The following is a 14,143-nucleotide window of genomic DNA, read 5'->3' as shown; positions in this document are numbered from 1 at the left end:
ATTATGGCAAAATGCTTATTTTGGCATTAAAAGGATGTGTTTAAACACAGCTCTCCTCAGGAAAACACATTATCACAGAGCTGAATTCCTATGTAAGTGCTTTCTTGAGCCAGAGCCCAAACAATTCCCTGATGGAGCAGGTGAAACTCCAGGGGCTTTTCTCCTCCCCAGATCTGTGTGTGACCTCTCAAAATACAAACAGGTCACCAGACTCTTCAAAATGACCTGTACAGCTCACTCAAGCTACATGGGTTTTCCACTGAACACGCTGGTTGAAAAGGCAGCGTTGAGGAAAACACTTATTTCCCATTCTACGATACTTCTCTGGATTAAATTGGTTTTAAAAATTACAATTCTTGCAACAACTTTACTTCGTCTTCCTCGTCGCTGTCAGTTACGTTGATAAGGTGGATGCTGGAAGGAGAAGATGGAGTGGCTGACAAAACCTCCTCCAACGCTCCAACATCCAGCTGTGGCAGGGGGCTTAAATACTGCTCCTCGCTGCCACTGTTGTGACAGGACACCACGTCAAGGCTCTCACAGCTGCGGGGCTCCTCACGGACGATTCCTTCTGGGTATTCCTTGAAAGGATAGTCTCCGTCCAGAGCCGAAAACATCACCTCTGCTCTTTGGTACCTGTCTTCATAACAGCCAAGGCATTCAGGCACTGAGCTGGAGAAATTCCCACAGCCAAATGGAGGTCGGCTGAAGGGGCATGTGCTGCAATGAAAGAGATGGAAAGGTGGCTTTCAGTAATGCAGGTTGCAGCTAAGAGAACCAGAACGACACTAATGTTCTTTGCTAGTCAGCTTATCCTGTTGAAATATTAAAAACATGTATATTTTTAAGCCATGCCTATTCTAAACACTGGGTCCATAACAACAGTCGTGCACAGATTCCATATCTGTATACACGCACCTTTTCATGCTAGATACATGCATGACATTGCTTTGAGAACAAACGCAAACCCCCTGTATTTATCAATGAAATAATGTGGATAAACCACCATCGGATAAGCCTGCGTTATGTTAACTGATAGAAGAGTAAAACAAAGCATCAAAAGTCAGTTTGTGTTATTTCTGTATGCCAAAATTTGTGACAGAGCTGGGGTAAAACGCTCTTATTCATTCTCAGAGGGAGCTCTTGCACCGTTACGTTGTTATTAAACAGGAAGACTGTGAGAGAATCCTTGTGCCCAACATGTGCTTGACAATGTTACTATTTAAAGAATGTACAGTGATAAATCTTTCAAAAGCAACTCTCCAGTAGATTGCAGGAGTTACTGTGTCAAATGTCACTGTATCCCTCTGGTGTCAGGAGTCTGAATTTTCATTCCGATGCAGAATGACACACAGTTACAGAAATGAACTACATTGTTAAGAAAACAAAGTATGTGAAGAAGTAACAGAGCTCTACAGTACAGACATTATAAAGACATCGATACAGTGTCTATTGAGCTTTCAAAGAGACTATTCAGCTTTCCAGTCTAACATTTGAAATTTTAGTGCATAAATCTGCACACGTCTTTGCACTGTCAATGCTACTTAGAAATGATGGTTCTTGTATGCAATAAAAGATTTTATAGGAAAGTGAATTTATAAATCATTGTATTAGAAAGATCCTGGCATTAGCAAAGCTGGCAGCTGTCAGAAGTCCATTAATGTGAGAACTCAGAATGGTCTTTTATGGAAGAAGAACACTCCTCTCCCCCACAAAGGCCTCACAAAACTCTAATTTCACAGACCAAGGGCTAAGCTAAGTTCATCCTTAGCAATTTGGGGAATATGTGCCCTGTGTTTCTTTAAGGGACCTCAAAAATTGAAATATATTGTATTGCACTTATCAGCTCATTAAGTTCTTTGGAGTTTGATGGGTCATTATCAGCCCTAATTCATGACCAGTTAGTCTTATTGCTGTAGGAACATACTGGTTGTTGCTATTAGTAGGAATAATAAACAGGCAGAATTTAAGTCTAATAGTCATAATAGTTTGTTACATTTGATTTTGCATGGTCCTGAAAGAAAAATGGTGCCTCATGAAGAATAAGCATAGCCATGGGTTTGTGAAATGAGAGCACATCAGTCAGCTACCAGACTTCTTGTGTTTGACCAGCACAGCTGCTGCTGGGAGAGCACTGGGCCTTTCTGTGCCTGCTTAGCTTAGGAAATACCTATGAGATACTAAATGTGTAGTATTTACTCTTACCGGTATTGAAAAGAAGGGTTTCATTACCTTGAGGGGAAATAGTGCGGTCCAGGTACAAAGTAAGGGTGGTAAAATGAAAAGCGAGGAGGCACTCCAAACAGACTGGGTGGCTGACTGATGGGAAAAGACTCACAAAGATGTGAGTGAAGAAAAGGAGTAGCCTGGGGAAGAGGAACACCTCTAGGGAAAACAGAAACCCCTGGGTACTCCTTTGGGGGCTCGCTACTAGAGACAGAAAATCTGCCATTGGTGTTGGTTGCGTTACTTGGGTTTCTGCTGAAGCTCTCAATGAAAACTGGGGTAGGTCTCTTAGGAGGGCAACTGAGCCCAGATGATACATCAAGAGCTTCTGTCTGAGCAGGTTCAGCAAAGTGCTGTGGTGAAATGACAGGGCGCAGGGGCAGGGTTGGAGCTGGAACAGCCACTGGTGTGGTGCTTGCACTAGTAGTCTGGAAAAGAGTAATTGGACCAGCATGTTGGATGGAAGAAGCCGGCAGACGGATCGCGGGAGAAGCTTCACCTTTAGGAAACAGAACAGTTATTTATCAGACATGAACAGAGGAAGAGATTTCATAAACAGTAACGTAGCAAACCACAGCCAGAGCCAGAACCATTTCCCCTAAACCACTTTCTAGCACTACTTCCCTGCAACTCACAGTCATACACCACCTGACCTACATGTGTTCTGACAGATGGGGTGCGATCCCACACATCTAAGCTTCCTTCTACAGAAACCCAACGGTGAAAGACAAAGGAATTGGCTAGTGAGTGGTGAGGCTGTGAGGCTGTGAGGCTGCTGAGGGCTGTGTCTTGTCCTGATATGGCCACACAATGGGCTTGGATTGTGCATTTAGCACCTGAAGTTCAGAAGACCTCCCAAACCTACTAGCTGATTTGGAGTAAGCCAAATTGTTAGCAAATCTGTGTGGTACCAAAGCAGCAGCGAAGAGCAGAAACAACAGTTAAAACACTCCACTCTCCAGTCTGTTTTCTTACTTGTTTCACCAACAAACACACTAGCTGGCCCATTTCACTTTGAAACGTTTTGCAGAATATACACTTGAATGTACACTTCCAAATTGTGGCACATCCACAGGGATGCCTTCATAGGGAAAGATTTCAAAACACATTGCACTGGTAATTTCAACCCCCACTACCTACTCTAAGACTCTCAATTCTGAGTCAACAGGATTTAAATGTGTCTACATTTTTATAGTTTGTATTTAAGAATCATTTCAACCACAATGGGATAGTAAACTCTGGAAAGAAATACAGTAGCATCTGAGGACAATATAACATTACAAAATATACTAGGGGTAAAAAAAACCCACAAAACTTTATTCAGTCAAATTTACAGAAGGATTTGGGAAAGGATCACATCTCTCAGAACTTCACCAGAACAAAGCTGAGTGCTCTCTTTTAAATGTCTGAATATTGCCACACAGCATAAACAGGCATTTTCATTTTCTTGGTTTATTAGAAGGAGAGCAGCCCTTGTCAGTATGCTTAGAGAAAAACGCTATTGCCTGGATCTAAGCTATTTGTTGTTGAAATCCACTATTTGTGCATAAACTTCTTCCAACACAAAATTTGCACAGCAACTATTGTAGCTGCTTGTGGGCTCTCACGCTACAACCTATTACACTGCCCATATCGAACTATTCCAGGTGTGCAGATACCTAAGTAACTGTTCATGGAAAATGCACAAATGAAACATTTCTTTTTCAGATTTAGTGACTACTTTAATATTGCAGCACACGTGTTACTAACACCCTGCAAACTGCCCTTCTGGTGAGGTAAGATATATGTGAGGCAGAGACAGAACAAGAAAAAGAAACAGCTGAAGCTGTAATAGTAATAGAGATCAAAAAAGATTTAGAGGTATCAGGAGGTAACAAGGAGCTACAAAGACAAAGATCTGTGGGCAATGAAGAAGCAGCTGGAAGAATTTAGGAAGCTGAGGAAACAGTGCAGAGGTTCAGTGCAGGGCAGGACTAATAGAAACAGTGGTGTCAAGAAAGACTGAGAAACTGTTTCAACTATATCTACACTGCCATACGTATAACTGTTACTACAACAGGTAAATTCTGAATTTTTAAAATCATTTACTACTGAAAACTCACAGACTGGATGTCCAATACTGTTCTTAACATTGGGGATGACAACAGAGTAAGCAGGCGGCTGGAAGGGATAAATGCCAGCTGGATTCGTGGTGATGATGCTCTGAGGAGCGCCGGCAAACACAGCAGAGACAGGCAGTGGGAAACGCTTCCTTTTGCCCTGTCGTGGTTGATAAACCCAACCTGTCAGAGATGAAAAGAGATGCAGACATCCAGTTTTTGGGATGGTCTCATTCACTATGTAAAGCCATGATATCCGTAATTCTAAAGTATCTTAAAAAATGAGTCCAAACCCTGCTCCTATAGTAAACAGCAAAACTCCATTTGTTTCAGTGAGCTAGCAAATAGGGCATTTAATCAGAGGTGGAAACAAAATGGACATATTTGGGCATTGTTTTTATGTTACTAAATTGTAACTGTTTGTGAGACAAGGAAATACAGAACAGTAGGGAGGAGTTAACATAGATTAACTCCTAATGAAACTTTAAAGAAGCTTTTCTCTTTTTAATGGTGCAAGGAGGGTAGGAGAGAGATTGCTGCTCTTATCTTTTGCTTATTGATGAGAGATTTGTCAGTTCTTGTCTACCAGGATTAGCCATAATCCTGAACCAGCAAGATTATGACAACAGAGAGAGTAAGGATCACGACACCTGGTATCTCAACAGCTTTTAAAAAGACTGTTCAAAGTAATTATCATCTGTTTTATTGAACTGCACTGTTATGGAGAAGCAATTTGTTAAGGGTACAAATTTTTAAATCTTTTGACAAAAGGCTGAGAAACACCTTCCATGATGTTATTTTAGAATCCCAAGTCTCCATGTTGAATCCCATAGAACACAGTGCTGTTCGTGCTTGCTGTGGCATTTCCCTTTCCTGCTTCTAAGGAAGGGACGCATGTGTCACCACAGGCCACCTGGGCAGCAGTTTCTGGAGCATGTAAAATGATGCAACAGGCCCCCTTCACACTAAACTCAGTATCTCGCCATAAAGCATTCAGAAGAGCTGCTGTAGCTGCAGTAGTTTAGGACCATAAGAAACATCAGAGCCTATGAAACATCATTTTGGATGCTTTAAAAAATTCATATACTTTCAGGCACTAGAAAGCTGACAGAAGGACTGTGTGCTTGAAATTTTGGTGCTTTTTTTTTTCCTAACTCTATTATTTGCTCTAATGAAAGAGATCCATCTTTCAAAAGTGTTGCACTTCTAAAGCACTCAAGTAAATAAATATGTATTTACCAGGAAATTCCTCTCTGTGCCTTTGTTTTATTTTCTGAGCTTCATCATAATAGGGCTGCTTCTGCTCTTCAGTCAGTTTGCTCCACTCCAGTCCAAGCTGAACACTGATTTCCGCATTATTGGCAGCTGGGTTGGCTTTTGCTAAGGCAGGCCGATGAATCCTTGCCCACACCATAAACGCGTTCATTGGACGCTTTACATGGCCACTTTTGTCCTTGCTAAATGGAGTATCTGGCATCCCTATGCAATGAAACAAGGAAAGATGATCATCTTCCAGACCATATACGCAATACAGGTTACGTTCAATAGCACATCAAGAGGATATTTGGCAACAGTCAAAAGAATCACTAGAGCTTTGAAACACATGAAACTTGATGGGCGTTTGGAGAGCAGTTCCTAGAAAAATAATTAAGGCTAAGGGAGCATCCTCTGGCAACCTTTGCTGAACCACTGCACAAGGAATCATTTACCTGGCTTTTGTTATATGTTAAAAAAAAAGGAAAGAAACGATAAAATAAGCCTATGGGACCGCTAACACACTGGTTTGGATTTCAATTGACTAGATGGTTTTCTTACTAATCAATAAACTTATGAGTTTATAAACTAAACATCGTATAGTATAGACCATATCACTGCAAATTTGTCTTCACCACCAGAACTGTCTCCAAAGCTCTAATGATGCAGGGACCAGCTCCAGTGATGGTGCAGCAGTTCAGTCCCACATTGGTGCAGCCTCTGGCTTCCCAGCTGAGGTTGTCGCTGTTCTGGGCTTCTGGTTGAGGGTTTTATTTTTCCCTCCACTCTTTTCTCAGATTTTGACACTTTTTTGCTGTAGGAACCTGTGTTACCAAACAGCTGTTACATGACACCCTGCACTGGCTTTTTAAATACGGACTGTATTTAAACTGAGCTGGTGACATGATGAATCCCCAGACCACTCACAACTGAACCCCGAGCAAGCAATTTCCTCTGTGAAAAGGGCTTAGAAATGAACTCTTTCACATTATCAATAAAGGGCAAAAGACTTCTAGTATTTAAACGCTCACTTTAAGTCGTTAATTTTGAAAACCTTGATATCTGTCAAAAAAAAGTAAGCTTCTAATCTAGATGTTTCAACATGTTCCTGATTTAACAGATCCAGATTTTCTCAAAGAGGTGTACGAATGTTTCATAGCTTTAAAAATCAAGCAGATTCCTGACCTTAAACTTGCAATCACAACTTGGTGCGATTCTGAACACTCCTGTAGGGGGTTTAATGTAGTCAGGGAGCAAGTGGACAAAACTGCATTGATTTTAATAAACCGATAGAGAACTCTGCTCCCATATGTTAACATCTTACACTAGAGGGTTGCACAAACTCCAGTCTACTCAAAGGGATGGTTCTCCAACACGACATTCCTACTTGTGTTCTCTTATCTGATAACTTAGCTGTGTGCCTCTTACTGAACCCTGGCAAGCTTTCTTAATAGAATACCTGAGTCAGAGGGCAGTACTGTGAGGGGAACGTTTTTAGTTTCAATCTTTACGGAAGGCTCCAGCAAAGACTGCATTTTAAGCGGCACTTGTTTCACCGGCACTTTGGTCACATGGATGAGCTCCGGCGGCAGAGGCCCTTGGATCTGAATGCGGGTTCCAGGAGGCAAGGGGTGAAACACAACCGGGAGCTTCAGATCTTCAGGGCGGATCCCGAAGCCCTGGCACAGCTGTGCCTTGCGGTCAGTGGGGCTGGGCTGAACGGGGCCGCATGGGGAGCCGGCCGGGCCATCGTCCTTCTCCAACTTCACCTCGAAGGCCGCGGGAGGCGGCTCTGCTTTGGCAGCAGCTGCTCTCCAGGGCTCCTTCCCATCGCCCCTGTTCTCCAGCACCTTCACCTCACTCTGGTTTTCTCCACTGCCCCTTTCGTGGTCCCTTTCTCTCTTGGTGACAACGCGGCTCCCCTCTCTGCCCCACCATGGAGACGGGGAGCGTCTGAACTCGCCCGCTGACCCTCTGCTGTCCACGCAGCAGGCCGGGCCATCTCCCTCCTCCGCCTCGGGCTCCTCGACTTTGATGTGAAGCAGCTTGGGGGGACCCCTGGACTCCTCCGGCGGGGGTCGGCGGAGACCCGGGGGCGGCTCCGGGGCAGCCCCGGGGCGGAGCCGCCGCTGCCGCTGTCCCCGCTCCATCGGCCGCGGCCGTTCATCCCCTGCGGCCGTTGCGCCAACGGTCGCCGCGCCCTCGCGCCGCCACCGCCCACCAATGAGCGCGCAGCGAGCCCTCCTCCCGCCACACAGTGCGGTCGCCATGGAGACCGCTGGCGGAGGCCCCGCCCCCGGGCCCGGCCGTGCGCCCCTCGCCACGCTCCGCCCACCCGCTGAAACCATGGAGAGGTCCGCCTGGTCGCCCAGAAGGGCTTGTTGCCGCGCTCTCATAGGGCGCTTCCGCTTCCGCTCTGACCATGCTGAGGTGCCGGTGGGCGGCATCAGCCATCGCTGTGGTGAGCGGCAGCGGCCGCCGCCACGTCTCCATGGCGAAGAGCAAGTTCGAGTACGTGCGAGACTTTGAGGCGGACGATACGTGCCTGCCCAACTGCTGGATAGTGGTCCGGCTGGACGGCCGCAACTTCCACAGGTTAAGGCCGGGCGGGCAGCCAATGGCCGGGGCGCTTATAGCGGGGTGGTCGCTATGGCGACGCCTCAGCGAGCTCGGGGGGGAGGGTTGTGGTGCGGCGGGGAACACATGGGGGTGCTGAGGCGGGAGGAGGCTCCGGGCGGGTGCCGTGGGGTTGGCCTGGGCTGTTCCCTGCCGGCCTCTGCGAATTCTGCAGGCGCGGGGGTTACAGATCCTCCTTTTCCTCCCTAATCCCGATGAACCCTGGAATGTCCTGAGTTGGGAGAGACCCACGAGGGTCATCGAGTCTGACTCCTGTCCCTGCACAGGTCACACCACAGTTCACATCATATGTCTGAGGGCGTTGTCCAGTCTCTTCTTGAACACTGTCAGGCTTGGGGCTGTGACACCTCCCTGGGGAGCCTGTTCAGTGTCCAGCAGCCTCTGGATGAAGAACCTTTTCCTCATGCCCAACCTGACCCTCCCCAGCACATCTGCCATCCCCTTGGGTTCTGTCATTGGTTGCCAGAGAGAAGAGCTCAGTGCCTGCCTCTTTTCCTGCCCCTGTGGCGAGTCTGTAACTGCTATGAGCTCTCCCCACAGTCTCCTCTTCTCCAGGCTGAACAAATCAAGTGACTTCAGCTGCTGCTCATACAGCTTCTCCAAACCCTTCACCAACTTCGTGTCCCTCCTCTGGACACTCTTCAGTAGCTTTATATCCTTTTTATCCTGTGGTGCCCCAACCTGCACACAGTGCTTCAGGTGAGGCTGCACCAGGGCAGAGTGGAGCGGGACAATCCCCTCCCTCACCCAGCCAGCAATGCTGTGCTGGATGCACCCAGGACACAGCCTGTCCGGCTGCCAGGATGCACTGTTGCCCTTCACTTGGCCTCTCCAGGGCACAGGAGAACTACTGGTGTTTTGTCTTCAGGGGCCATTGATGTTTGGGGTCAGTGTGTGTATGTGACATTTGCCTTTCTTCGGGATTAATAGAACACAGTTCTCTTGAGTGGTAGGTGATGTGTTCTTGCTGGTGATTTGGACTCTGGTTCGGTCACATGCAGGCCTGGTAAAGCCCTCATATTGTGACACTTTTACTGGTGATATTGCCCTTGTTGGACTAAAAGACACCCTGGGAAAAAGGGATTTTGCAGAACATAGTATTTGTCATCTTATTACAAAAAAATTAGGAGCACCAGTTGTTTTGAAGGACTGGTTAGGGTGAGATACTGATGGGAAAGAGAATGGGTTATCCAGAATTATAACAGGACCTTTTGTTACTATTTTTCATACCTGGAGGGATTTCTGTGTCCATATTGACAGGATACTGGAAATCAATATTCACAGAAAGCAAATATGAAACTGAATGCTTTAGCTGTTTAAGGGATTCTTATTCAACTGTTTTTGCTTTGAAGGTTTTCTGAGCAGCACGAGTTCAAAAAGCCAAATGACGACCGTGCTCTTCAGCTGATGACCAAGTGTGCCCAGACAGTGATGGAAGAATTGGAGGATATTGCTATTGCTTATGGACAGAGTGACGAATATAGTTTTGTTTTCAAAAAGAAGAGTAGATGGTTTAAAAGAAGAGCAAGGTAACAGATGTTTTGATATGGAAGTGAACTTGTTTAACGTCTCTAACTCTATAATTTAGATTTGCCTTCACCTACACGCAAAGGTGAGGAATAGGGCTGTGTTTGGGCATAGACGCTACAGTTAGTTCAGGTTCTTCATGGGAACTCTTTGCATGTGATCTTGCAGGAAAATATGTTTAGTCATGCAGAGTTTTAAAAGTTTTCATAGAACAACATTAGAAACGAACATTGTTGGAATAAACTTTTTTCTAACAAAATGTTACCTTTTCCGACGTCTTTTACTTGATTCTCAGTACTTGCTGTTTTTTAAGACTCTTACGCTCTTGCTGATCTGTTGAGCCATTATTTAAGAAAAGCTGCTGTCCACCAAATTATTGATACTCAGATAATCACAGATATTTATATACATATAATCATATTGATGTATTTATTTCTTTTTCCTTTTGCTTTGTGTTTGCAAGCAAGTTCATGACTCACGTGGTCTCCCAGTTTGCCTCAAGTTACGTTTTCTATTGGAAGGATTACTTTAAGGACCAGCAGCTTCTGTACCCACCAGGATTTGATGGACGAATTGTGTTGTATCCAAGCAACCAAAATTTGAAGGACTACCTCAGCTGGAGACAAGCAGATTGTAAGCGTTTCTAGAAAACGGAGATTTGTGCAGTTGAGTTATCTTCTTCTCTGAATAGAATGCCTTTATTTCCAGTGTGTAGATATAGGTTATCAGTGAAAGAAGAGCAGCTATGGTCACAGTTTTAAATAAACAACATTAGAATTGTTTGGGGCTTTGTATGGATGTAGAAATACTCTGAAATTCTGAGTCTTCAGGCTACAACTGTATTTGTTGCATCCTGGGAGTGAGTTCAGCCCAGGAAATAGTAGAATTATTAATTTATTTATTATTTTTTATGTTCTGAGTTTGTCTAGCCAAGTAATCTTTACTGAAGAGATATGAATGTTCAAATTCAGGCCATGTAGCAAAACTGTAGCAGTCAAAACTGCTCTTTATTCCAGATTAGAGCAGACCGTTGGATTTATTCTCTAGGTTTTTGTTAGTACCTAGTCCGTGTTGCTTAAATGAAGGTAGTTTACGTTACACATAAACACCCTTCACCCTCTGTTCTCACTTGTCAGAATTTTATAATGGAATTTGTCTTCTAATCATTTGTATGGTATGCAGTACCTTAAAAATGAATCAGAAAGATTGTGTCTTCTCAAGCAACTGATATTATTAATTCCTCTTTATTCCTGGCTATTTCTTAGATATGACTTTGGAAATAAAGTGTTCTTTTTGAGTAGTAACTCAAATTTGGTAAATACTCTTTCTCTCTTCTCTTCCTCTGCAGGCCATATTAATAACCTTTATAATACAGTGTTTTGGATGCTTGTACAGCGAAGTGGTTTGACACCCATGCAAGCACAGGAGAGACTCCAGGTAAGACTGTCTTGAGGTCTTTTTTTTGTCCTAGCTCCAAAGAGTCTTGTCTACCCAGCAGCACTGACTGGCTCGTCTGTTCTTCCTGTAATAATTTTGCTGTTGTAGATTCAACAGATGTTAATGTGATTAGCAAATCATTTGGTGGTGGTTAGGTGTTAGCAGGATTTTTATTTCCTAATTGACAATTTCAGCAATCTTAAAAATATCATATAAACAGCCAGTAACCATAAGCACAAAGTACAATAGCAGGATTCAGCTACAATTGATTCCCAGTCCCTTCTATAGAGTTTTGTCTCGTTATGTAGACTTGAGCAGATTATTTCTGTTTTCTCCTGGTGTCTGTTAACTTTCTTTTGCTTGTTTTGAAAATGTAATCAAAAGCCTCTCTGCTTTAATATCTTCATTTGGCAGTTGGAAACAATTCCTCTGTTGTGAGAGGTAATTAAGCCACCTAATGTAAAGGTGAAAAACCTGCATAAATGTCACTCTTCCAATATTCACTTGTCTTCTGCCCTAGAGATTCAGTTTGTTTGTTTTCTGTAAAAGTACTTTTTCTTTTCATTTCCTCGCAGGGAACTTTGGCTGGAGATAAGAATGAAATCTTATTTTCTGAATTCAACATCAACTACAACAATGAACCTTTGATGTATAGAAAAGGAACTGTCTTAATATGGCAGAAGGTAAAAAACTATATTACCACTTGCTTCATGCGTATGTTTTAAACAGCTACACTGTGTCAAACAAGCTACACTGTAAGATCAACAGAGGTATCTCAAGTATATGTATATATAGACATACATTTAAAACTAACCATATTTGCCATGTAATGATGTGTAAGATGATTAATTGTTTTGGAGGTGGTTTTGAGATATCTGTATAGTACATATAGTACATATACAGAGCATAGTACAAAAACTAGTTGCTGAACTCTGGTTTAGGTACAGATTGACTTGAAACAAAACATGTATCAACAGATGACAATGTATATGTAGAATTTCCCAAGCCTGATGTATTTGTAGGATACATCTCTCTTGTTTAATGAATCATACAGTTGGTTTCTTACTGTTAGCAGCTTTGAAAATTGAGGAAGCATTTTGCTTCCTGAAAAATTGCATTTTAATGACTGTTGTCAGTTTGATATGGTAATCACTGAGGCTTGTGCCAGGCCCTTCACTGGATTAGTTCCCAAGTATTTCCACTGCAAAGGAATTATGAATTGGCATTCAGTAAGGTAGCTCAGCTCATAGTGTGCTTGGTCCTTTTCCGCACTTGTTCCTTATGCATGTTTTTTCCTTGGTAATTGTAGACATTTGCACGGTTTCCTGTTTGCTTTATATAGCTCCAAATTAAATATTGTGCTTTATTCAAGAATACTTGCAATCAGTTATATGAATTTGGAGGTAATTTCTTCAAGCCATGTGATGATGACATGCAGTTTCAACTGCTCATGTATCAGTCTTTAAACTGAGAAGATTCTCTTAAAAAACATTCAGTGTTCAAATTCTGCAGTATGCTATAGTGTTGATAGTTGCTTTTGTTGTAGCTTTGTTTCTTGTCCATTTGTGAATCCCCTCTGGAGCCTTATATGTCTGTTTATGTGTCAACTGTATCTTCAGATTAATGAAGTCATGACTAAGAAAATAAAACTGCCAAAGGAAGCAGAAGAAAAGGAAGTTGAAGTGACCCGGACAAGGACTAAAGTCGTTCCCCTGCACTGTGACATTATCGGGGACCAGTTCTGGGAGGAATATCCTGAAATTCTGGCTGAGGATAGTTGATGCCTCTGAGTGTAACTGACTATAACGTGCTGCTCTGTTGGCATTGTTGGCAAGTATGACTGGTGGCTGGTTCAGTTGAACCTGTGACCCTCTTCAGCAACTACATTGGTTTTAGCAATGTTGTTGCCTGAAAACAAGACACTCATATATTGTCTGACATACAATATAAGTTTTTCATATAGGCATATCCTTGTATTTTGAATGTTAAGAACCCATCATAAATTAAGACCGCTCCTCCTTTCTACATGTGTATTTGTAGAAACAGAGTATAGAAATTTCATACATTTCTATAGCATTTAAACCATGAGATATCTTACTGAACTGCTGAGCTACAAAAAAAAGCTTGTATATTTGAACAGTTAAAAGCAGATAAGAAAATAATTCCTTTTTTGTTTGTTTCAACGGAGACAGACCAGAATACTTCAATTGGCATTTGATATTAAACTCTAATCCCAGTGTGTTCGGTCAGATTAGTGACAAACTATCTGATTCTTACAGAAAGGACAGGCAGTAGCCCAGCAGTTTCCTATGACTGATTTTTACAAGCTTTTGTCAGATGTACAGGATTTTTATGCTTTTAAAAAAGAAATAAAAGATCTTCCCCACTGTGTTTATTACTTGGCCTTTCTTTTTCCTGGGACTTTTACTAGTAATTGGTGAAGGTTCCAAACAGTTAAGGTAATAATAAAGATACTGTACAGACTCAGATTCTCTTAAGATGTGGGTAGACATTCTCTCATCATCCATGGCTTGGGAAGTCATTTGTCTCCTCCAGTGGAGTGAAGGGTGGCAACACATAAACTGACACCAGCTTGCATTGCTGTTCCCTGATTTTCCTGGGGATGATGCAGATGTAGCGGTCCTGACAGTACGTGTTGGTTAGAGGGAAGGGAGACGTGTGTGTTGCCTGATCTACGCACAACTTTGTTCTGGTTTAACAGTTAAACCCCTTCGTCAAAACGGTCAAATCGCACAAGCTCTCAGAGCAGAAATATTTCTGCTAATGTAAAGGAGCTTGTCCCAATGTAACTGCAATTTGAGGGAAATAACCTATTTCAGTATAGAAATACAACTATAATGATATAATGGGTGTTTATAAGCATATTATTACTGCTTTTAACCATACTAGTTTCAAAAACATGGTGTTAGAACAGTAATCTGGCTGGCAAGGTGTTGCTAAGG

At 43.0% G+C, this 14,143-nt stretch overlaps 2 protein-coding genes across 2 annotated transcripts; one reads left to right on the top strand and one right to left on the bottom strand.

Annotated features, from left to right (window-relative positions):
• Nucleotides 1-347: 347 nt before the first annotated feature.
• On the bottom strand, nucleotides 348-7,975 carry SOX30 (SRY-box transcription factor 30; the record flags this gene model as incomplete). The annotated part of the gene is made up of 5 exons (XM_080353319.1): nucleotides 348-720; nucleotides 2,233-2,725; nucleotides 4,329-4,508; nucleotides 5,565-5,804; nucleotides 7,039-7,975. 5 exons carry the CDS (start codon nucleotides 7,973-7,975, stop codon nucleotides 348-350), a joined length of 2,223 nt encoding a protein of 740 aa, XP_080209445.1.
• Nucleotides 7,976-8,001: 26 nt separating this feature from the next.
• THG1L (tRNA-histidine guanylyltransferase 1 like) lies at nucleotides 8,002-12,961 on the top strand (the record flags this gene model as incomplete). Its single annotated transcript, XM_080353541.1, has 6 exons — nucleotides 8,002-8,174; nucleotides 9,569-9,745; nucleotides 10,207-10,376; nucleotides 11,092-11,180; nucleotides 11,756-11,863; nucleotides 12,800-12,961. The coding sequence occupies 6 exons, from the start codon at nucleotides 8,002-8,004 to the stop codon at nucleotides 12,959-12,961; spliced, it is 879 nt and encodes a 292-aa protein (XP_080209667.1).
• Nucleotides 12,962-14,143: the final 1,182 nt, after the last annotated feature.

Source organism: Nesoenas mayeri (assembly GCF_963082525.1).
Source record: "Nesoenas mayeri genome assembly, chromosome: 14".
Lineage (NCBI taxonomy): Eukaryota > Metazoa > Chordata > Aves > Columbiformes > Columbidae > Nesoenas > Nesoenas mayeri.
Note: the sequence above shows the minus strand (reverse complement) of the source record. Positions and strands in the feature narration are given on the sequence as shown.